The 24,139-nt window shown below is 38.9% G+C and overlaps 1 protein-coding gene across 1 annotated transcript in view; it reads right to left on the bottom strand.

Annotated features, from left to right (window-relative positions):
• Positions 1 to 24,139, bottom strand: part of RMDN2 (regulator of microtubule dynamics 2) — a 48,799-nt gene that overhangs the window by 15,543 nt on the left and 9,117 nt on the right. The window contains exons 4-7 of the mRNA XM_040611857.1: positions 23,372 to 23,474; positions 21,224 to 21,284; positions 8,074 to 8,149; positions 6,291 to 6,368 (exon numbers count right to left, since the gene is read on the bottom strand). Coding sequence (XP_040467791.1) covers positions 6,291 to 6,368; positions 8,074 to 8,149; positions 21,224 to 21,284; positions 23,372 to 23,474 — 318 coding nt within the window. The remainder of the gene's footprint in view (positions 1 to 6,290; positions 6,369 to 8,073; positions 8,150 to 21,223; positions 21,285 to 23,371; positions 23,475 to 24,139) is intronic.

Genomic DNA, 24,139 nt, shown 5'->3' on the forward strand with positions numbered 1-24,139 from the left:
AAAAGGCACGTATGCACAATAGTGAGTTTTCTTTAACATGCACTGGCTCCAGCATTATACTTTGTGACTGTTACACCGATAGTCTGAGAGTTCTGTAATGTTTTGAGCAGTCAGACTTCTATGCCACTAGCTTGATGAATTCATTGCAGCTAACTCTAGCCATCCATAAATGAAGTGCCTAGTTATGCGAGTTGTCCAGGTTCCTTGCACAGGTATTCCCACTAGGCAATTCCTCTTGGCCTACAGTAGCCAGGGATGGACACTCTTGTCTCTTTCCTTCAGCTACAAAAGGAGCACAGACAGTTATACCTTGTGGATGGCTAAAGACAGGTGAGGTGAGTCCCATCCCAACAGCTTCACCACACCCCACCTGAGTCAGTCTGCACTCCCCCATCACCGAGGTGGGACAAGTGGAGAAGACCTGTTTTATACAAGACACAAAATTGCGTCCTGGAGCAATAAAGATGAACAGGAAATTATACCTTTCCCCTAAACATATACACGCAGTCTTTAATCTGAAATAACTTTATTAGAGCAAATCTTACGCCACGTTTAGTGACACGGAATCATCATTCCTACTATACCAACTTTATTAAGCATTCTCCGTGTATGAGCAAGCGCAGGCAACAGAAACCCTGGTGTAACATGCTCTAGTGTAGTGCAAATTTGACTTTTACAGTCAAGGTTATTCCAAATAGTGCAAAGCATATGTGGAGGTCCATACAAAGTCAAGTACAGAGACTGTAACTGTTATCAACTTCAGCACAACAATGCATGTTCCAAGAATGGTATAGGACAGCAGAAAGGAATAAGAAAAACAGCCACTGCAGCAAGTAATAGCTACAACAACAAAATTAAAGCATGAAGACAGTCCTTGCCCTGCAGATAACTTCTAAACTTCAAGTGAGTTTTGTTTTTTCAGGTCTCCCCAGCCCTGATGTCAGTCTCCCCAGCAGCCTGAAAATTCACAAGAGCACTGCAAGGCACACTGTGTTACCACAGAGTATCGGGTTTTAATGTACTGGGTCGCTTGAGGAACATCACTCCCCAGCTGCCGCACATGAGGAGAGCTAGTCCCACTCACTCCAGCAAAACCAAAAGCCCAAGGGAGCACCAGCCAACTCCTGAACATCCCTAGGGCTGGAGGGGCATGGGTCACAACAGCCTGGCCTCTGCCAAGGAGAGGCCACACTTCAGCGCCCCAAAGCTAACAGAGATACTTGTCTCAATCTCTCCTATAGATCCGTCAAACAACAAGCTCTCATGCATTTATTCTACACAGATCTCTACTAATACCCGAGGTGGAAGAAAGCCACCCACAGAGTTTAATGCAGCTGACTAAAGTTTGTACCCAGCATGCTCCTACCAGGCCTCTTGTTCTTCTGAAGACCAAGGCAGAAAATGTAGTTCTCCCCTAAATACTGGGAAAAGGGATTTCCTAACATCCCGTTCTCTCCTTTAGCCTAGGATCAGCAAAACTCACATATGAACTAAAACACTGGCTGGAATTTGGTTTTTTGTCTTCTGCTTGTTTTTGATGAGACACAAACCCTGCCCATTGACAGATCTTTTCAAATTCCAGGATGTTGGTACCAAGGAAACTAACCCACTTGGAATGAAAATACAGCCAGGACTGACTTGCAGCCCTAAAGGATTTGTTCCTCCCATGTTCCCTTGCTAATAGCTCACTGAAGACAGACCACACAATTGTCTTCCATAAAGGAAAATCATCCCATTGATCCAGCTTCAGTAAAATATTAATAGCACCTACTTAAATATCTCCAGAGAGTTTCTTTTTCTTTTTTATTACAATATATAATGTAAAATTGTATTAAACAATTTTGCAATGTTTTTACTTCTGGAAGAGATTAAGTAACTGGACAGCAGTTTTAAAATATTGGCTTCCAACATAAATACTCTCTTTTTTTGCCAGCTGAGGAACCAGGACAGTCTGCACAGCCATTCAGGCATTTATCCAACTTGAATTCCCTGGGCTTTTCACTTTCCAGTAAGGAAAGAGACTTAGAGAGCACACAGACAAAGGAAACGGGTCAATCTGTGTAACCCAGATACTGGGATACGCCACAGTTGAATCCAACACATGACATGTAACCTGCAAAAAGAAAATCCCAAGAGAACTGACTTTTAACACCCCCCTAGCATTTACTAGAGGCTCTGGTCCAGTTTCACAAATATACATTGTTCTACGCCAGTCCTGTAATTGCAAGTAGCTGTAAGTCTTAACATAAAAATCTTGTGCTTTAAAATCTATTCTAAACATTAACACACTAAAAAAAAACAACTGACAAACACACAATTATAAAGGATTAACAGATAATTGCATCCAAAACTCTAAGGAAGGAAAACTAATTCCCATACACCACGCACTACGGATCAATTCACTTCTAATAAATATTTCTTGCTGATCTGAAGAGCAAAGTAGATTTCACTTTCTCTTAACAAAATCAAAGCTGAAACTTGAAAGGCCCCTAAACACTGTACTTATTTTACATCATATGAACCAACCCAAGCATATATTTAAAACATTAAACCTTCCCTAAAAGATACATACTTAACAAAGCCTGGTTTTGTCACAGAAGGCTGAGAAGGAAAAGCTTCATCCATCAAAGACATTTAAATAAAAATTGTTTTGCTACAGTTTTTCTTTGGAATAGTAACATGTCTTTTACATACTAAAAACTGGTTTACTTTGCTTACTAGATATTATAAAGTATCTTCATTACACTTACATGGTAATCATCTTTTCCTATTATCCATTATCACTAAAGCTACCCTGGAAAAAAATTAGCACCACACAGAAGTTCATATGAGCTCTGGGAAAGGCAGTATTAAAATAACATTTGGTATGGTTCTGCAGTTATCTATTACTAGTGGCATTCAGTTATGTTTGCTCAATCCATAAACAAACAGGGCATTTTCCCTCCTGTGACCTCTGCAAAACAAAATAAAAAGCATCAGAGCTATACCTGGCTTCTTCTAAACACAGCAGGTGTCAGGCAAAATTTTGCCCACCATGACATCTCTGAAACGATTGGTGAAAATCTTGCCTGATTGCGATACCAGACGTAATTTTCTAACAAAGCTGAGATGATATACACATCCAAACAGAATCTTCCTGTTTTGTATAGCTCTACTGGCTTTATAATGGTGAGAGAAATAAGAAACAGTAAAAATTGTTTTTTAGACAAGGTAGCACACCATTGTCACTGGCTTTGCATCATAGACAAACCCCCACTGCTGCAAGGCAGTGAAAATCCAGCACTTTTGTCCTGCTGGAAGGCACTAGGGCACTTCGCATTAGCTTCAAATCTGGCCCAGCAAGAACAACTGCTGAGTAAAAAATTTGGCATTGCTGTACCGTTGCTCTTTGCAAGGGACTGTGTTACACTGAGGAGGGTGAGAAATGGCAGTCAGAGCCAAATTCTGGCAAAACCCCACAGATCAAATAGCTTTTACTAGTACAGCGTGCAGTCTCTAGATACAGATTTCAGCCTTCAATAAATCTGCTCCATTTGCCTCTATTACAATTTTTCCCTAAAAGTCTGTTCAACTGCTTGTCATTTGTGAAAATGAATTGGAACTCTGAGTTACAACACCTGAAGCAACCCCTTTTACACTCTCTTATGCTATAGCTATTTTATTCAGTTTGTCAGCCCCCCAAACAGTGCTAGAAGATAATAATGAGATCCCCCAACACTAAATGGGGAGTGAATGAGAAATGTCTGACTACACTAGGAAGATTTAAGTACATCAGGTTTCCCTATAGTGTTACCAAAGCCTATAAAGTATTAAGCACTAGGTATCTTTAACTATGCTGCTTCAGTAAAAGAATACATGACTAAAATTAGACAACAATACTCCTGGAAGCAACACTTATGAACGGACAAATATCATGGCTAATCCTAATTTGACCCCAAAGTCAGCTAGGCTAAATGTAAAAACTAACATTCTTTTCTCAGCCTTCCCTTTTTCTTCTTGAACTTCTTTCCCAAGCTCAACTGCAGCTAAACTAAACAGAAAAACCAGAGGGTCTAAGAGGAGCACTATCACTCCATCTACAGGTTTCAGTACAGAGAAGGAATGATAAATTTATTTTTCAAGGACCCTATCATAATCCCTACCCTGAAGAAATATTTGGAACCAATGCCACAGTCAACAGTCTACTTTTGGGAGACTTGCCACAGCATGAGACATCACCGTCTGCAGAACAGGGCTAAGGAATTTGCCACATCTTCCACAAGCTCTTACAACTATCTGCATCACCTGAAAGGCCAAAACTTGCATTAGTGGATCAGCATAGAAACCTATTCATACAGTCTAGTAAAACTAATGAGGATATTGTCAACTTCAGTGGGCTGGGGTTAAGATCTAGCTTTCATAGCAGAGCCTTAAAACTACCTTAAAGCATAACATCCCAAATGATGGCCTCATTCTGCTACTGAAAGTGTGCAAAAGACATTAAGTTTTTAAGAGCTGACAACCCCAGAAGTTAAAACATAATGTTATTCAGTCCTATACTTGCATTTATTTCTAATATGAAAATCTACTCAAAGTGTTTCAGATTGCTATTTTGTCATGGCAGTCACAGAAGACAAAGAAAGAAAAAGAAAAAGAAAAATCAGATATCAATCCTTAAGTATTTCAGTGGCTACATCTGTTTAGGCAGATTGTTGCACTTAATAAAATGCAGGTCACGTCATACCCTAAAGCAAATGCTAATCTGTGGCTTCAGTGTTCAGTAAGGAAGATTTGCATAGATGTTGCAAGCGTGGAACATGAGTTTGTAATGATACAGTGCAAGACACCACAGGTATTACTCAGTCAGGGACTGGCAGTGGTCACTAAAATGAAACAAGAGTAAAAAAACAGTAAAACAGGAACAAAGTGAGATATACTGATATCACATGCTAAGTTTCCAAAAATGATAGCTCAAGTGAGAAATTAGCCATGAAAAATATCTGGGAGTATTGAGATAAAAGGAAGCCGCAGTCAGCTGCTGGACACAGCACAGCAAAGAGCACTTAGGGAATCACTGGTGAGAGAGATGCTCTTCAAAGGCAGGACAGCAAGCATACTATAGGACAATCTTCAGCAACTCACTTTTGCATAGCTAATGCTAGTATTCAAGAATACAGTGTGACAAAATGCAAAATGAAAAGCTCTTTGAAAAAGTTGGTGTCATTCCTTATACAAATCAACTGAGAAAAAATGTAGTTGCTGAAAGCTCTTTGAAAGTTAAATATATGATCTGAAAAAACTGCTGAAAGATTACTTTGCATTAAGTCTTGTTGCAGATAAAGACAAAGTCTGCAATGTATCACAGCAACTCCTTTTCAGTTTGCAGGCACTTTGTAGTGACTAGCACTGGAAGTAGCTGGAGGAAAAAGGCAGGGCTGGCATTCATTGCGCATTAGTAGTTATTATTCTAAGAAGCCTCCCAGCGATCTTTTAGAGTGTAGACTATGCAAGAACATTTTCTTCTGATGAAAGATTCTTCACAGCATTAGAGATGAAGCAATAAGGATAGCCATCTGAGCCATCAAAGATGTGAGCTTTAGAATAAGGCAGCTCTCATATTACAAGCACAAGCACCATTTTTCTACAAAAAATTAATAAATTAATCAACAGCTAAACATGTAAACCATTTATTTTAACTTTTCATATATGAGTACTTATCACTATGTCATTAACGCAACATTCAAAACCACCTGTTGTGCTGGCAAAACAAAAATTGTATCTCTTGCAAAACTTTTTGGTGAATTACGTTTTTATACCCGCATCCTAGTTGTGTCATTGTCCTGGAATTTGCCAAACCAGTATGGTAATCTTGCTGCCACAGACATAATCCCTCAGCACGTTAAGCGCTTTTAACTTCACTTATGGATGGGGAATAAACTTACCAAAAGGCTATGTTACCAGCCCAAGTCACACAGAAAATTTGTGGCAGAACAAAGAACTGAAACCAAGAGGTCACTCTTCCTCCCTTCCAAATATCAGTTATTTTTCATTCATACATTCAGATAAGAAACCTGAACACAACAATGAGGGACACATAAGCACAGCTTACTTAATGCACATGACAGGAATGGTCAGCAGTTAACATCACACACGTGGAAGATAATTCAGAAAATGTAAATGCACTGCTCCATTTCGCTCAGAACATCTACTTCAATAAACACCTACTTTGCTTTAAGACCCACTATTTCATTTCAAATGCATTATCACTTTTCAGTATACTCAATTAATATGTTAGAGAAAAAACAACTTACTGAATAGCACCATCTTCCATTTAGGTAATATAAAAAGGGATCTTGAGGCTTAAGTTCAATTGCTTTGTCTAGGTGCTCCTATTAGGAAGAAAATCAGTGTCACTTTAGATGTTTGTTTGGCAAGTGTGTTTACATTCTAAGATGTTTGCTGCAAATCATAAACAAATTCAGAAATTCTCTTCTGCTGCAATTCTTTTCAAACAACGTAAATTATTTTAACTAGCAACCCCCTTCCTCATGGAGGAAAACCACAAGCAAAATTATTTAGCAACTTTGCACACAATGCAGGAATGCACGCTGTATTTAGAACATGACTAAGCAGCTCTAAAGTTCAAAGAACTCAAGAACTTTGGTCTTAAAAAGGCTACCACTTCAATTATATTAGTTTTATTTACAGTTAGTATTAGGAAACTGTCACACACCGCATCACTGAGAAAGCAACCACTCTTTGATAGATCTTTCATGCCAGCACCCATCATCCGAGAGAAAGCATAGCCTCTTCCACCTTGGAATGTGACTGTCCCAACAAAACAGTACATGACACAACAAACTGTTACTATAATGTGGAATTCAGAAAATAAAATGGTTCTGTTTATAGTGAAACCGTAAAACCTAGAAGGTACTGATGAGGTGCTTCTTCCAAAACCATTTTCATTACAGGTCATGAGCATCTTTATTTCTCTAATTTACTAAAGAAAGCTCTTATTGCTCAACGTAAGCTTGGAGAAAAAAAAAGAAATGTGTTATTTCACCCCTAACTACTATTTGTCTCTCAAAATAAATTTAACTACCAAGGCTTCTTTTCCCCCCCACCAGTTATCTTTGTTTTTCTAATTAACCCAGTCACTAAAATATCTGCCACACACATTTAAGAGCCTATTATTCAGACATTTTGTCCACAAACTATTCAGATAGGAGCTATGTTTTCATGCTATTATTTTCCCAAATCCTTAACATTTCCAAATGTTTCACATTGATTCCGGTAATTACTTGTGAAGAGGAAAACCTCCCTGAGAAGGCTACTGCTAACACTGTGGGCTCTTTTTAAACTCCATCCTTAAACAACGGCAGCACTTGTGTTATTTGTCATTTTCCCTTCGTTCCCAGCTTGTCCCAGTGCTTGGAGCTTAGCTCACTTGGCACAGCTCAGATGTAATTAATGCTCTCTCATAGGAAAGCTCTGCAACGCTGCAAGCCCTTACACGGACATGATGTGACGGGGACCCATCCTGGGCCCTTCTGGGGAAGTGGAACACATCTGCTGCCTCTTGTTGACAGGTAGAAAGGGAGGACATGGGCCCAGAGGGCAAGGGATGGAAAGCGCCTGAGCAACGCCAAGGACAAGGAGCAGGAGAGTAGCACATATAACACAAACTGTTGACTCTTCAAAAACACAATTACTTTTGAAAGGACATTGTTAAAACAAGTATTACTTTTTAGGGGTGGCATGAAGGATGATTGCAGAGCTGTGTTAGTTCAACACTTAATAGTTCCTATGTTTTTATTTTCTAAAATGAATTGTTACTCCATTTTCCTCCCCACTTTTGACTACAAATTAAAAGAGAAATCTTAGTGCTGTTCCCAGAATCCTACCTCAATTCTTATATTTTGTAAGCATATAATCTATTCACACACATAAAAAAAACTTTTTCACTTTAAGATCGTCACAAAAATAGACCTGTGAGGCTGAAATACTGCATTGGAAAAGTCTGTCTTTGATACTATATAAGGAAATAATTTAAAGGAATAGCTTAAAAAAACCCAAAAACCTACAAAAACATACCTTAAAGAGATAACCATTCCTGATTTTGTTTTGTACACTTTCAAACTGAGACATATAGCCACACATAATTGCAAACCTGAGAGGGGAAAAGAAAAACACACACACATACTTTTTGTGATTGAAATAAACCTTTGAATCAAATTACAAAATATTTCAATACCTAATTCACAGATTAAGACCTGTTTTTCTTCCATCTTGATGGCTGGATAGAAGTTTGGCACGGGCCGTACATATTAAGGTACAGACAAACAAGACAAAACGACAATGGAAACAAGAAGTTTAAATGACATTGTTAGGGCTGTCAGTGAAGTGAAAAAACGGATTTCTTCTTGAGAATTTCCACTATTCAATTCACACTGTGACACTTCCAGGCTGGCTCCAGCACTGACAGCAGTGTAACTGGACACACTGTGCTCTGCATTGCAATGCACCGGGAAAATGAACACCATCAGCCACGGTACCTCACACAGGAAGGCAAATCCTCATGGTGTGCTCAGCAAGAAGCTGTGCAGACCTCAAAAATCATTCACCGTCATCTTTTATCCTTCTTATGCACCTTGGTGCATGTATGCACCTCTAGCGCTCTTAATATCTTTAAAATTTTATAAAAACATACACACACATTCTGCTCTAACAGGATCACTACTGCTATTACTGCTGCTAAGATTATTATTATTATTACTATTATTATTATAAATCAGAGACAATGACAGGGATAAAAGAAATGTGAGATCATTTCTACAAAAAATTTGCATTGTTAAGCAGGTATAACTGATAATATTTTCAGAGGTCCCTACCTATAAAGAATCAGGTTTCCTAAGCAACACTATCTTATTGACAACCTGCCTAATTTCTATTGCTTTTTCCTTATTACTTCAACAGCTATAGAACCTACCATACATAAGGAATCTCTTGCACAGATGTCAATTGTACTTTCTTTGGACCCATTTTCATTGGCATTAAGACAACTTTACATTTCTGTATAGAACTAACAGAGCTACAAAAGATATATTTAAGCAGCATAAACTAATACAGATTATTTCTCTAGATTTTTCAGACTTCTGCTTTTGTATTAAAGATTTTACAATGCAATATCAAAAAAATTAAACCTTAAAGAGGGAAATCAAGTTGAAGTCCAGAGAAAAACATGAGAGTTAGGCAAGAAATTGATGGAGTTAATTATGGTAACAGACCTGCAATCTGTAATAGCACATCCCGTTTTTAAGCATTACTAAACCTCAGCTTTCTTGAATGTCTTTCCATAATGTAATTATTCAAGCTCCAGTGAATCCCCATTAAAATGTCACCACTATCATAACCATAGAAATTATTTTATTGTTTACAGCAATACCTAATGGTTTTACATCAGAAATATTCATGCTACAGGTTGTTGCGTTTTCAGTCAGTGAGTGTTCCCAGGTAAGGCATGCGTGTCGGCACAACAGCGGTAGCTGAATTTCTAAGAGCTGCAGACAGACTGTCAAACACTGTTGAGCAGGATGTATGTTGTGACCAGTGTGCACCGAACAAAATCCGGCTAATGGCACCACTGCTTCTGACAGCTAAGGCTGCAGGGGGAGCGCCTTTCATATGGGAACGGGCTGCGACTGGGGGAAAAAGCAAGGGGTGGGGGTCAGGAAAGTTCAGGTATTTAGAAAGAGGGGGAAGGTACTGAAAACTTTATTAAGCTGAAGTAACTCAGGCAACATTTCCCCTACTGCTTTCACTCATTAAGTGCTAATCAGATAAACTCAGCATACCATAGCTAAACGGATTGCTGCTACAAAAGAAAACAATGAAAAGCGAACAAGCTAATCCAGCATCTTGCAGTATTTCTCTGTCTGAGCGTGACAAGAAAGAGGGTCTTAGTTTAAACCAGTTCAAAGAAAAACTTCCACTTACAGCTAAAATCTCTGGGGAAGGAAATCCCAATAAATTTTTCACTGAATGAAAAATAAGCCAACATACTAACTTTAAATACGAAAAAATAAGAATGTCCTTCATGTATTAGTGTTGGGTTGTTTTGTTTTTATTCCTTTTTATACTTTTGAAGTGGGCTAAGCAGGCAATTGGTATAAATCAATTATTTAAATTTTGGAGTTCTATGGTATTTCAGATATTCATTTCCTTTCTAAAAAAAAAAAAAAAAATATGTATTTTTTTCCCCAGAAAATATTTTTAGGCATTTTAAATAATTTTCAAAAAGTTTTTTTAAGAAGCGCAAAGTTTATTTTCACTGATGCAAAGGGTAGCATTAATCATAGATCCACAGAATGGTTTGGGTTGGAAGGGACCTTAAAGACCATCTAGTCGACCCCCGCACCATGGGCAGGGACACCCCCCACCAGCCCAGGCTGCTCCAAGCCCCATCCAGCCTGGCCTTGAACGCTGCCAGGGATGGGGCAGCATCTCTGGGCAACCTGTGCCACCAACAATCAGAGGAAACGAGGATGGAACTAAGCAGAGATGCTGCCATCAGGTCCTTGTCATTCAGTCCACGTTCCCCGGTGGCCTCCGGCGGGGGCGGGGGGGGGCAGCGCGGGGTCCCGCAGCCTCCCGCTGCCTTGTCACCTGCCCCACCTCGTGGTGACACCCGGGCACAGCAAGCACCCCGGGGCACCGGCCTCTCACAGCGCCTTTACATCGCCACCTTGTGCGCTATTAGAAAAATTAGGAGGGGAGAAATAAAAAAATTGCCATACAATAACGTGCAAATGTCCTGTGAAACGGGTGCAAGGTACGTGCTTCTGTTAGAGGAACGGCTGCTGGCTGCCTGCAGGGCCACCGCCTGCCTCACGCCCTCTGAATGCCAAGGTTAAAATACGGCTCGGACCTCCGCGGAGAAAAATCACAGAGAAAACCGTACCAACAAGGCGCTGCAGGGAAGTGACCCAACGCTGCTCCCACGTAACGTCAAACACCAGCCACAGACATGTCAGCTAAACAACGATCATGATATCATCTAAATATCATCTAAAGAATAATCATAATCTCATTAGGACAGAGCACTTCTGTTAACACAAAAAAAATTAAAATATTGCCAGGTGGAAGAAAAGTTACCCCCACAAGCATACAGATCAACCATCCACAATTAACGCTCCTTTTCCAAGTACAATTAACCTAACGCAGTAATAAGCCAGCACCACGTCCCTTTGCTACAAGCGATGTCTCTGAAACTCAGACTTGCAAGAAACAGCAGTCGACAGCACTGGATGCCAAGTGCCTACACAGCCCTCACGTAGAGGGGTCCAGATCAAGGTGAATTAAGGTTTTCCCTTCTGGTGTTCCAGAATTTCTACACGTATTCAGACACAGTAGAACTGTAAGGACCATACTTTACCTGCTGCAAAAAGAAGAACAGAGGTTGATCCAGAAAATTTTATCAAGTCTGTTCGCAAGCAATCCGAACTTTAATATCAAAAATGCAGAGTTGCTACCAACACAGACTCTGGCAACCACAGTTTATCCCATATGAGATGGATTTACAGAAGAGATTTAAAGCTTCAAATTAAGATAGAGCCACAATAAGACACTCAAATATAGCAACTTTTACTTTTTCCCTAACAAATTTCACAGGGCCAAATTCAGAATTAACATCCATCTTGCCAGGCTTGTTCCTCCCTCTTCCATATCCCCTTCCATGTATCCCAACTCTAAAAAAACCCAAAAAAAACTCTAAAAAAAACCATGTAGACTTTGGAAATGTGTGGGTACAGGGCTTACATTTAGAACTCAAGGTCTCCCTTTTAGAGGCCTAGTATGAACAGAAAAGTTTTTAATTGCCATTGGTATGACTTTGTAAACAGGAGGAAAGTTTGTGATATTTACTAACAACCAAAGAATTTAATTAATCTGTGTTATACCTATTTTTCACTCCTTCCTCGTCACGTTTGGCATGTAAGATATTATGAGTATAGACTAACTAATGTGTGGGTAACACAAAAACAATCCAGCGAAAAGAAAGTTCATTTCCATTCTGGTTCTGAATGCATTCTTGCATCTCCCCATCTCTGCACAGCTCAGTCCTGTGCTTCCCATTTTATTTCTTAGCCATCAACTCACTCACTCACCAGTTTCACGCACTTATGTATTCTGACAGTCTCTGCAGTGCAGCCAAGACCCTCAGGCTTTCTTTTTAATCCAGCTTCAATGAGATATCAATTCCTATGCAGGGAGATTTTGCAATTATATGACTGTTTACGACCCCTGATGCATTACTCTTCCAGAGATCACAGTTTGGCATACTTCAAACTGTATCGCTTCCCTTCCATGGTATTTCATCTCTAAAAATTCATCTGACGCTAAGTTTCCGTGCAAAAGTAAAGTACCAGTTTGCAATCACCTTCTTCAGGCTGGTGAGGGTATGGGAGCAGTGGCTAAAAATGTGAAAGACTGCCAATATACAGAGTAAAATGCGCCAAGGTGCAAAGTGAAGTGTTTAGGTGGGCTTTGTTTTGTTTTCTTTTTTTTCTTCTTCTTCTTCTTGGAATATAACTGAGCCTACACTGTAGAAATTGGCAGAAATATAGTTTTTAATATAAAAAAATTCACCAAAGCACTGCAGCTGAGCTCCAGGGAAACATCAGATGTAGGACACACTTGCGTAGGTGACGCTTGCAAAAACATGGGAACCAAACCAGTATTCTAGTTTAAAAAAAACACAGAAGTAAGGACATATAAGAATTCTGGCTTAGTAATTTATTGCAACACATACAACATACCAAAACAAGGAAAAATGCTGCTGTTAATGCATTTTCACAGAAGTTCACCAGTAGAACACGTGGATGCCATTTTCTGCATTTCTGGGGTTGTGGAACCCACAACTGTGTTAAATTTCTGTGTTCCAGAAATGTAACTTTTATTTGTTGTAGCAGACATTTTTAATCATTATAGGTGCAAACACAGTCTTGAAGATACTGGTAAGATAGAGTCTTCAGAAATGTGGAAACAGAGTGAAACAATAGCTTTCAGAGATGGCAATACAAAAATTCTCCCTGACAGAAATGTATTAGGGGTCTAGATTGCCAGTACTACTTCCTCTGTGACTATTCTGGTAAAAAAATTCGCAGTAAATAGATCTTTTCACATTTCATACCCACCTCCTTTGCACTTGCATAAGGGTGCTGAAGTGTTTCACCAATGCACTGCTATTTCAATAACTTTTTCCCTGGGGATGCATGATACTCCTTCTCACAGGCTGGACTACAGACCTAAGCTCAGTCTCTTGCAAAGGGCTACTGTCATGCAAGTGCCAACATCTGATATCTTGCTTCAGGGGAGAGGGAAACACAGAGAAGAAAGATCAACAGATTGAGAACTTGGAGAAGGGACTACAAATGCCCTGAGGCATTGCAACAACATTTCTGAACTGGAATATTCCACTGACCTGCCCTATGGAAAAGAAAAAAAACAAACCAAAAAAACCCACCCAAAACCCAACCACCAACCCAAACAAACAACCCTCCACTAGGCTGTGATTTCTTTTTTTTTCCCCATGAAAAGTGACTTTCATCAGACCTAATCCCTAACCCCAGCAACCACACAGTCCTAATGCGTGACCTACCACTATTCTCTCTCTTATTTAAATGCTCTAACCAGAAATACACAAGAAACTATAGATCCCCCTGATCCACTTCCTACAGAACAAGTTACAGCTTTTCAGAAATGCCTTCTGAATTTGCCTTTCTATATTTGAAATTTAAAATTATTTTTACCAAAATAATTATGTAATTTAAGGATTATTGACTAAGGTTAAACATAATTAATTAAACAACATAAAATAAATTGGACAACAAAGATTGCTGTAAAACTTTTTTGGTCTTCCCATGAATCAAATGCAGGGCAAATAACTACTAACCCGAACCCTTGTTACAGCAAGTTTTGACTCCAAGTATTTCTGCACAAGGTATCAACTGCTGAAAAATAAGACTGTATAACAGGAACAGATGCTTCTAGCTTCTAGGTTATTTGTCTCTTCTAAGTCTAATTAAGGGATAATTAAGGGCAGAAAGATGCATGGTATGGATTTAATTTTAAAAGTTGTCAGTAGTATGATAATACTGTACAACATATTCAGTAATTTTAAAGAGTTTTGTTTCACCAGAGAATTATTTTTAAGCCATTGCACCTATAAATCTGACAAATTATCCATTATAATTCTGTTACTGAGAGTACACAACACATTCACTTCTTTGTGGGATGTTTCTGTAAAATCCCTTTGCATGTACATGCCACCTAATTTGAAAGCTCTTCCATAAGAACTGTGTTTTTCCTGCTTCTGCATAGCTCCCCACATTCCTGCAAATACCCAAGTTATATGCATTTAAGAAGCTGACTTTATTGCGCTGGGTACTAATACCTCTTAAGCTTAAAAATTATTCCATTGATTGAATCCCAGGAGAAACATAATCCCGGTTGCATCAAAATAGTAATTGACTTTCTTAAGAACCGTCTTCTGAGCAGTTCTTTATGCTGAGAGACTTTACCATCTTTTGCTCGCAAGACACTTGAGTTAAAGGCTTCTACATTTCTGAATACTTTCTTTGTGTAGAAACACAACTTTCTAAATTTCTGAATACTTCGTACCTCTCAGGTAATACAAAACACCTTCTGGTGAGATACTCCACTGTTACACACAAGCCTCACAGTATGTATGTCTAGACTTCCTCACTGCAACACGCTCTGCCTGGGACTATCACTTCTTTCAGTTTTGTATATCTAGTACAGCAAGTCCACTCAGAAGTCTAAGCCATACTAGCAAGTCAAAGATTCCCTAAACATCAGGTCTAGCCCAGGCACAAGCTTAGCACAAAGCGAACGTAGGGGTCGACATTTTGAACTAGTCTTGGAAATGAGTAACAAATACCTACAACTAATGAAAACTAATATGATTTCTATAATTATATCCTTCTCCATTTTTTTGCTTACTAATACAGGTCAGCCAAAACACCCAAGTAAGTTCTAATTATTCATGTAATCAACAAAGCCAATTCATTCTCTTCTGCAGTGTTCCCTCTCAGCGAGGGACTGTCAGCTCTAGAATCTGCTTCCATGGACAACCCTGGGCTTGTGAAACTTGTTTCTGTGCTTCTGAGTAACCCACATGCACATGACAGAAAAGTTTTAGGGGCAGGTGTGGTTCAGGGGGAGTCTTCACTTAAAATTACTAGGTTTTCACTTGATAACCTCACTCAAATCTAAATGAAACACATGCTGTGTGACTCCTATTAGCAGGTCAGTTTTATAGAGTAGCCCAAACTTAACAGCAGCACTAAGTTTGTGGCAAACGAACCAAAGCTCAGTGCAAAGAATGATCTTTTAAAGCAAATGTCATGAACGTTGTCCACATCTAGTAACCTCTCTGTTCTTTGCAAAACCTGTACCAAGTCCTCAGCAAAAAAGGAAGTGTGGGGTTCTGGGCAACAGCAGAAAAGCCTTCTGGACCTCTTCCAAACTCTTGAAGAAAAAAAAGAGCAACAACCCCCCCCCCAAACTTTAAAACTCACTTGTTTTGCAAAAGAACTTAAAAGTGATTGTCAGTTTTAAATAAAAGCACTATTAACATGCCTGTACATTTTGTGTTTTCTGTAATCATAAAGCTGTAAAGCAATGCCATCTGAAGCAACTATAGCACCAAATTGTTCACACAGCACTTCCAATTAAAATCCGGACAATAAAGATGCTCCATGGTCCAAGATGAGCTGTGAGGATTCACGGCTATCAGCTGGGAATCACTGACCCACAAAAAGATTTTGTTTGAGGCTTGTGAAAAACAAGAAGGCCTACAAGTGGCTGATGCCAACTTTTGCATGCAAGTTCCTTCACAATTTGAATCATTGACATGGGTTGAAAAAAGCAACAAGTCACTCAGAATATTTACTCTGCCTCTCTTTAGGGTGGTCATACAAATAATAAAAGGTTACAGCTATGTTTTTGCTTTCCAGTGTTTCCATTTCCTTCGGTTTTTTAGAGGTCACCATTCAAAAAATCTGAAGGTTTTTTGATCTCATTGGCAACTACAATATTAAGTATGATCACATGTTTTCAAAAATCTGGATTTAGATATGAAAATTATTCACAGCTGCAAAAGTTCATTACCCAAATCAACTGACTACTTCAAGATAATTTGCTCTGTTGTTTCTGCATATATTTTATCACATTTAATTTGACAATGAATATTGGCTATTTGTCAGCATTCTGATCAGTAATTTGGCCACTTTGATTGTTGATATACTTCACGATACTGTTTTATAAAAAAATACAGGTGATCTACTAAGAAGATAAATGGCATTTTTTTGTTCTTAACCAAAGTAAATATGAAAAGTAAGGCAAGACAGCTGAACTCTAGGCCTACATTAGCAAGAGTTTGCTCATGGGACCATTCTGTTAAATTCTCCGGCTGGAGACAAAAGATACATTCTACTTCTCAAAGAGTTTATAGAACTCCCATGAAACAGGAAAAACCCTGCTCTGGAAAAGGGATGTTTTTGCCAGTAGAACTCCATCTGCACTAGTCCTTTACTGGAACAGTTATGTCAGTCAGGGTGTGACAAAAATGTATTTATGTGGTAAGCAGAGCTTTTCAGCAGCAGGGATAAGCTTCAAACTTTCAAAGATGTCTATTGCCCTAATCCTTGCTTGACAGGCTAAACCATTAAAATGTGCCATGCTATAAAGCAAAACACAGCAGCAAATGACCCTTTTTGTTGCAGAGGAAATAATTTTAAAGACTAGTTCAGCTCCAGTGAGGTGTTCTCTATTGACTTAAAAATCCAAAAGTAATTGACGCTAAAAGAGAAAATCAAAGCACACGGCTAAGCTAAGAATATTGGATGGGTGCTAAAGAGATATATAGATATATATGTATCTCAGAGCTGGATGGCATATTTGAAGATCTACGTATCAGAAACGCTAAATACAAACTGAATTGCAACTTACAAGAGACATTAAGAGGCACTAAGAAAAGCTGCTATAATCACAGCAGAAGTAAAAGAAACAGAAGTGAAAGTACAGAAAAATTAGGAAGGAGGAAATAATGACAAAAGATGAAAACAACAAGGGTGAATTAAATCTCTTCTTCACTTATATTTCCCCTAACCCCCAAGGGTTAACTGTAAGTAGAGAGCAAGGAACAGGACCAGGGAAAGAACAGACCTATCATTTAATCCTCAATCATTTAGTAAGCCATGATATATTAAGCAGTTTAAGAGAACATCAGAAATAATGCATGAGTGGACAATATAAATAGCAGCTATACCAAACATGAGTTAAAACCTCAGATGTGCCGATAGGAAATATCAAACCCCCTCAGAAATAAGAAAGTGCAGATTAGCAAGAAATGAACCAAAACTTTCCTTAGTCAAGGTCAGAAAGGTAGCTAATACAGAATAAGAAACTTACATGAAAAACGAGAAAACTGTTCAACAAACAGATGGGCTTATCTTACACAGGCTAAGATTATTTACATTATACAGCTTCAGAAAATTTTACGTTGGCAGAGAGATGAAAAGGAAGGATTTTGGTCTGAGACAGCATTGCTTTCACACTGAGCCTGCTTTCGTGCTGAGATGCTCAACTGCATATCGGATCTCCTATTACAGTCAATGGAAACCCTGTTCAATTCACAGGTCCCCACCCTGGACACAGGTGCCTATTGCCACTGGAGATGCCCTAGGGCTTCCCACCACTTCCACCTGCCGGCCTGCAAGGGTGCAGACCCCCGGAGGTCCTGTGTGGTGTCTGCCACACCATCCAAATACCCTGGCACATCGAATGGCACATTCTGCCTATCAACTCTCCATCCCCTGTAAGTGGAGGATGAGTCCCTCATTCACATGTAGATACATGTAATGGAGACAGTCAATCTGGAGCTGGGTACTGCCCTTCATCGCTGAACTTAGGTAAAACTGGCAAACCATTCTTCTTTAAGTGACCACCTGTTAGTAATCCCAGTATTTTTGTGTAAGTATTTGTTCTAGTTTTTCATTTTTGTTTTCTCTCTTATCATCCTTTTTAACTATGGATTTCATATTACTTTTACATATTATTTCTTCATGCCTTAATTGTATTGCACTGTTTTCTGTTTACACAGTCTTATCTACTTATGATTTTAGGCAAAATTCTGTTTGCATACAACTTTGAGAGCACAGTTTTCTACCGGGAAGATTTCCTGAAGTCTTATTTCCTGTTCATGGGGATTAACATGTAAAATAATGTTTAGCCAGACTCAAACAATCAGATCTGACATACAGCTGACCACCAAAATCTCCTGGGTAATGCAGAAAGACCCAGCAGAAAGGAAAAAGGCAAACATAGTTGCTATCTACAAAAAAAGGAAAGGAAAGGACAGGTGTTACAGACAAACCAGCCTAAGCTTTCATTCCTAACATTCCAAGATAAATTATTCTTTCTGTCAGTGCAGAAGCATACAAAACAGTTACCACAAATTTGTCATGAACAAACAGTATCAAACAAATATATTTTTCTCTTCTGACAAGATAAATAAGCCTGGAATATCAGAGGAATGCAACAACTGGGACAATTTGACCTTTATGTGGCTTTTGACTTTATCCTACCTGATGTTCCTCAAAGTCTAACCATGGAAATATCATCTAATCACCTGTAGAAATGGTTGCAGAACTGGGTTTGTGGAACACCTATAATGATGCCCAGGTTCACATGAAGTTTTGTGCTGGGTTCATTATCTTCCAGTAATTTCTTTAATGAAGTCAACGATTTCAAAAACCCCACAAAATAACAAAATACATGTAAAATGAAATTATAATCTGGGAGAGGATGTAAGCATTTACAAACATAAATGACCTCAATGAACTTGGGAAATGGCCTGAAACAAACACAAAATCAATGAAATGTGTGTAAAGTACCAAGGAATTAAAAAGAAATGTACATTTACAAAACAAGTCCATCTGGTTAAGCAGCAACACAGCAGAAAAGGATCTACTGGAACCACAGACTGAAACAGCAGCTGGCAGGCTAGACAAAAACATGCAAACATCTGCCTGGAGCATGGAAGTCCATTCTGCCCAGTAGTCAGGGCCTCAGAGTGGCATAACCAGTATGGGGCATCACACTTTCAAAATCATGCATCAAGTCAGAAAGACTTGAGAAAAGAAAGACAAGACAACAAAATATTAAGAAAAAAATATTATATCAAACTATTCAAATCTGTGGTATCCATCTATACCACTAGAAAGCCACCACTTTAACAGTAACTGATAAACCCCTCAAATTCATTTGCAACCCAGATACAAAAAGGATGAAAACGGTAAACGATACAGAAATCCACTGTCTGTTACAAGAAGCGGTAGCTCACAAAACGTAAGATTTTCCTCTTAAACCTCTCAAAGAGGCTTTCTGAGCTAACCTCTGGAACCTCGTCTTACACTCCTCATTCTTCCCTTGCTAGACGTGCCTGCCAGTACAGGATTTCACATCTGAAGTCCAGCAGACCACCTACCTCTCCCTGAACAACATGTAAGCTTTTATCAGCACAGTTTCTGCCAGTGAAGTATTTATACTAGGAGATTTTGTAAGTCTTGTGGGCTGGGGAGGAAGCGGGAGGGCAAGACTTGTGCTTGCATGTGATTTTGTGGTTGCTTATACACACAGCTCTAGCTGAGATAAACACCAGCATTACCCTGAAGAAGTGACCATGGCTGTGGACAGGCAAACAGCTGAAATGGCTGTAAATTGCTTTCAGCAGGTGTTCAAGCTGTGGGCTTCAAATCACCTCGCACTGCAGAGTGATGCTCGGATGATCCTCTTTTGTTAGTTTTGCTGTCATGGTGGCAACCTCCAGCTGATAGGAATTAACAAACAGCTGGGCAAAGGCTCCTGTCTCAAGCTGCCACATTATAGACACCTGGGACCTAGGCTTCACCTCCAGGCAGGCAGCAGCATTACTTCCAAGATACGGGAAAGAGCAAATGAAAATCTGTCTGTGATGGTGAAGCTTAGTCAAGATTCCCACAGCACACCACTTCTAGTGCCCCACTGCTACAAAGTGAGTGTTTGGATCACTAGTTGTTATAAACAGAAGGAAAAAAAGGATCAGAGAAATACGGTAACACTCATGAACACAGTGTGGAACAATAACATAGCCATCTTTGAAGATGGAGACAAAGACCAAACCAAAGTGTCACCTAATGAAATGAAATATCTTTGTCTAAAGTACCTAAACCTGAGCTAGCTGACATGTGTTCACTTTATTGGCAATGGAAATGCTGTCAGCTGAACCTCGGGAGAAATTCTTCTCACCCCATTACAGATGGGCAAAATGGATTCAGATGAACTGCACTCCAGAAGTGGCTGCTTCTTTTTAGATTGTGAAGGGAGTCTGGGATAAAAGGATTTGGTTTAGATATGTAAAAGTTAAGTGAGATCTCATCCTACATGTGTAATGACAAGATTAATGAAGAACACAGAAGCCAAAATGGAAAGGAAAAGTTAACAATATTAGAAAAGAAATCAGGAGCTCAGTAAAACTGATTAATAAAATATTAAGGTGAGGAATACAGCTAGAACACAGCAGAATTATCTTCTCCCTGATAACACTGATTTGATAAAAAATATTTATATTTGCGGAGTTTGTTAGACCTGGCAAGGTCTACAAAATTAATCCAAGTGCCAAGTTTGGAGGAAAATTATACGATAAAACTAAAAAAAGAGAAGTTCGCTGAAGCTTCCATAGTCTATTTTTAAGTATTAGAATGTAGATAATTACAAGCAAAAGAAAGGACAAAATACAATGCTAAATTACATTATTTTGTGAAGTGTTGAAAGAGAAGGTAAATGGAAAACTATGACTTCTCTGAGCAATAACATACTGGTTTAAGCAAATACTCCCTTCTACATTTCATGGTATGTACTGGAGTATGGTGATTGAGTTGTTTCACATGCTATAGTAAATGCTTTTACAGAATACTTAGACCTTTCTAGCTGCTACCGATGATAACTGAGTTCCATAAAACCATGAAAAAATATTAATGAATAATTTATTAAATTGATGTCAAACTGTAGCATGATAAACATCACTTGCTGTGGGTGCTATTTGGAGCCAAAGACAACTGGGGTTTTTTTGTTGGATTTTATAAATATAAGTTTTCAAAAATGCACACATTCTCAAACTTACCACTGGTGACTCTCAGCACTCCTGGCATCCAGCTGAACAGCCTTTTCAGCTTTGATCTTTCCTGTAAAAGGAATACAGTATATTAAAAGATTCATTGTACTCTTCCATGTTCTAGGCAACTCTCAAAATGAAGCAACCTGATGCACTTAGCTGCAAAGAAGAAACTGGTTCTTCATTTAGATGGACAATGTAACGACCTGGCTTTACATTATTTACACATCCATCCATACATATGTGCATCTATATATATATATGTATATGGGTGCAATTTTTGTATTTTCCCTTAAAATCCAGTTCAGATGCAGCTAAACCAGGGAAGGATTGGACTGGACTGCCAAAGGAGGCCATGTTGTCTGTAACACTGAAGACCCTTAAAAGCTGGTTAGAGAAGCACCTGTCAGAAGAGCCAGCGAAACAGTTTCCTGCCTTGGGTACAGAAATGAGCTAGTTGAAGTTCCTTTCCAGCACAAAGACTTACATTAAGTACTACTTTTAACTGAATAAAGATGACAGTAGGTGATTTGATCAAACCCATGCTCCCAGTAAGAAGTTCAGATAAGATGCTTGCTGTTTGCAAAGTCTCAGCTGCAACCAATTAAACCACACTGACATTTCTGTATTGCAAGTTAACTTCATAAAATAAAAGAACAGCATACACAGTCATCCAACCCAGTGGAATGAAAAAAACCATGAAAATACTGCCAGCTCCCCCACAGTCACAATCCCTCTGCATCACTTCCAAAAACTGAGATGAAAAGGCTGCCGCCACCCACCGCTTCATAAGCATGAGCCAACACCTAAGACCCAGTTTCATTCCATCATTCTTTATCTCTCCTTGTCTTCTGCTATGCCATTATCTTTCATCAGCTGAGGCTACATGTAGTCACTGGAGCAAAGGATCCAACAACAGAGTTTACTGTTGTAATTTAGTTTGTGTCATAATCCTTACTGCACTGTGTGATTTCCATACAAAGAAGCCAATTTGCTACTAAAGCAAAGACAGTATCAATTAAATAGCTAAGACAGTGCAAGTCTTCATGAATATTTAGACGACGAAAGGATAGGGACAAGGACCTTGAATAAGCTGATGTTGGCTATGGAATATTTAATGATGACACAAAGGCATGACACTGCCTTTAACGATGACAAAGGGCAGCCAAAACTGCTTTGTCAGTGATGTCACTGCATACAAAACAAAGTAGAAAACAGGATCAGTGTCAAAAAATACAAAATAAACCAGACTTCAAATACACTTATAAAACCTGCTTTGGTCCGTTGAAAAAGGGAGAGGCAATGGAGAGACAAAAGAGAGAAATATTCCCAGATACAGGCGAAAAGGATTATTGTAAAAAAAGCGTGTTGACTGGAGGAGAGTGGCACAGGTAGAAAAGATGTAGGTTTTACTTAAAAAAATAAAAATAAAAATGGGGGGGGAGACAGGCCAAAAGAAAAAGGGAAAATGTAAACTGTACTTCTAGCCAATATGCATCCAGACAGTGAAAGAGAGGGCAACGCTTTTAAAAGCAACAAAGAAAAAGTGCTGTGAAGAGGAAAATCAGAACTTTGTTGAGGTTAAGCTGTCAAACAGGACACATGAGGAGAGATGCCTGGAAGCAATATAAATTGTCACACACAGCTGCTGTTTCTGGGTAATAGTTTTTCCAGAATCACAAAGTTTCAGCCCCATCATCCCCACAAAAGAGGCAGCTGATACGTAGCAGTGCTCCTTTGCCACAGGAAAGCTGAAAGACAAACCTTGACTTTGCCTTGGCATTTATTTCTTTATTCCTCCTGCTCTCCCAAAGATGTAATTCAGAAACTGCACTGACAGCATCTGTCTTTTTTCACATTGTGCATCCATCTGATTCTCAACAAAATACGGGATTTTAAGACACCATCCAGGGTCAACAGCCTTCAATTATGACCCACAATACCTCTCCTTCAATGATTTTTAATCTCTCCAGTGAGGAAACAATGCCCTGAAGTTGTATACTGTGGCAGTTTATTGCACAAAACATTATTATTACAGCACAAATGTTCCCATTTATTGGACTGGAAATTCCTTGGACTGGAAAACTCAACCAAAGTTCAAAGCAGGTTTCACCACATTCAGATGGCATTCCACATAAACGTTTTTCCTCTACTTACCATCAGTTACATATTTCCTCTTCTCCTCAGCATCAGCAGTCATCTCAAACAGATCTCCATAAGCACGTGCAAGTCTCCAAAGAAAGTCCACACAGTTTTCATACTGAAAGTAGAGGACAGCTGGGTAATTAAACTGATCAGAACGTGATTTAAACAGTTTCCTTTCATAATCCTTAAAACAGGTTATCAGAATATGGCATAAATTTTTGGTTATTTTGCATCCTTCTATACTGCTTCTAGTTTATATGGGAACAACCAGATGACGAACTTTTCATGACCTAAGGACAATATAATACAGCTTCTGGAGATACCCTGAGCCATCTAAAGAAGTTTTATTTCATAAACCAGTTTTAAAGTTGTTTTAATATAAAAAAATAAAAAGGAAAAGCCGACAGATCCCTGCATGATGTGATGTGTGCTTTCTTCGGGGATGCCGTAAGCACCACACTGACTCACAATTAGTATCTCATCTACCTTCCTGGGTATTTCAATACGTTAATGAAAACATAATCAGAACTAATGTTTGCCAAATCAGAAGAAACCGAGACACTGAATTAAGCACTATATGTGAAACCATTTTGAAATTTTATCTGGAGTTACATATGCGCAGAGTAAAGTCAAAAGAAAACTTCACATGAAGTACACCAGAAAGGTATAAGCAGGTTACAGGCTCCTAGTTTGATTTGTTGAGAATACTAGGTCTGGGTACTGCTTAATTACGCAGGACTTTCTCACATAGACCATTCTGAAACCAGTAAAAGTAAGTAT

The sequence above is a fragment of the Falco naumanni genome, chromosome 12 (assembly GCF_017639655.2).
Source record: "Falco naumanni isolate bFalNau1 chromosome 12, bFalNau1.pat, whole genome shotgun sequence".
Classification (NCBI taxonomy): domain Eukaryota; kingdom Metazoa; phylum Chordata; class Aves; order Falconiformes; family Falconidae; genus Falco; species Falco naumanni.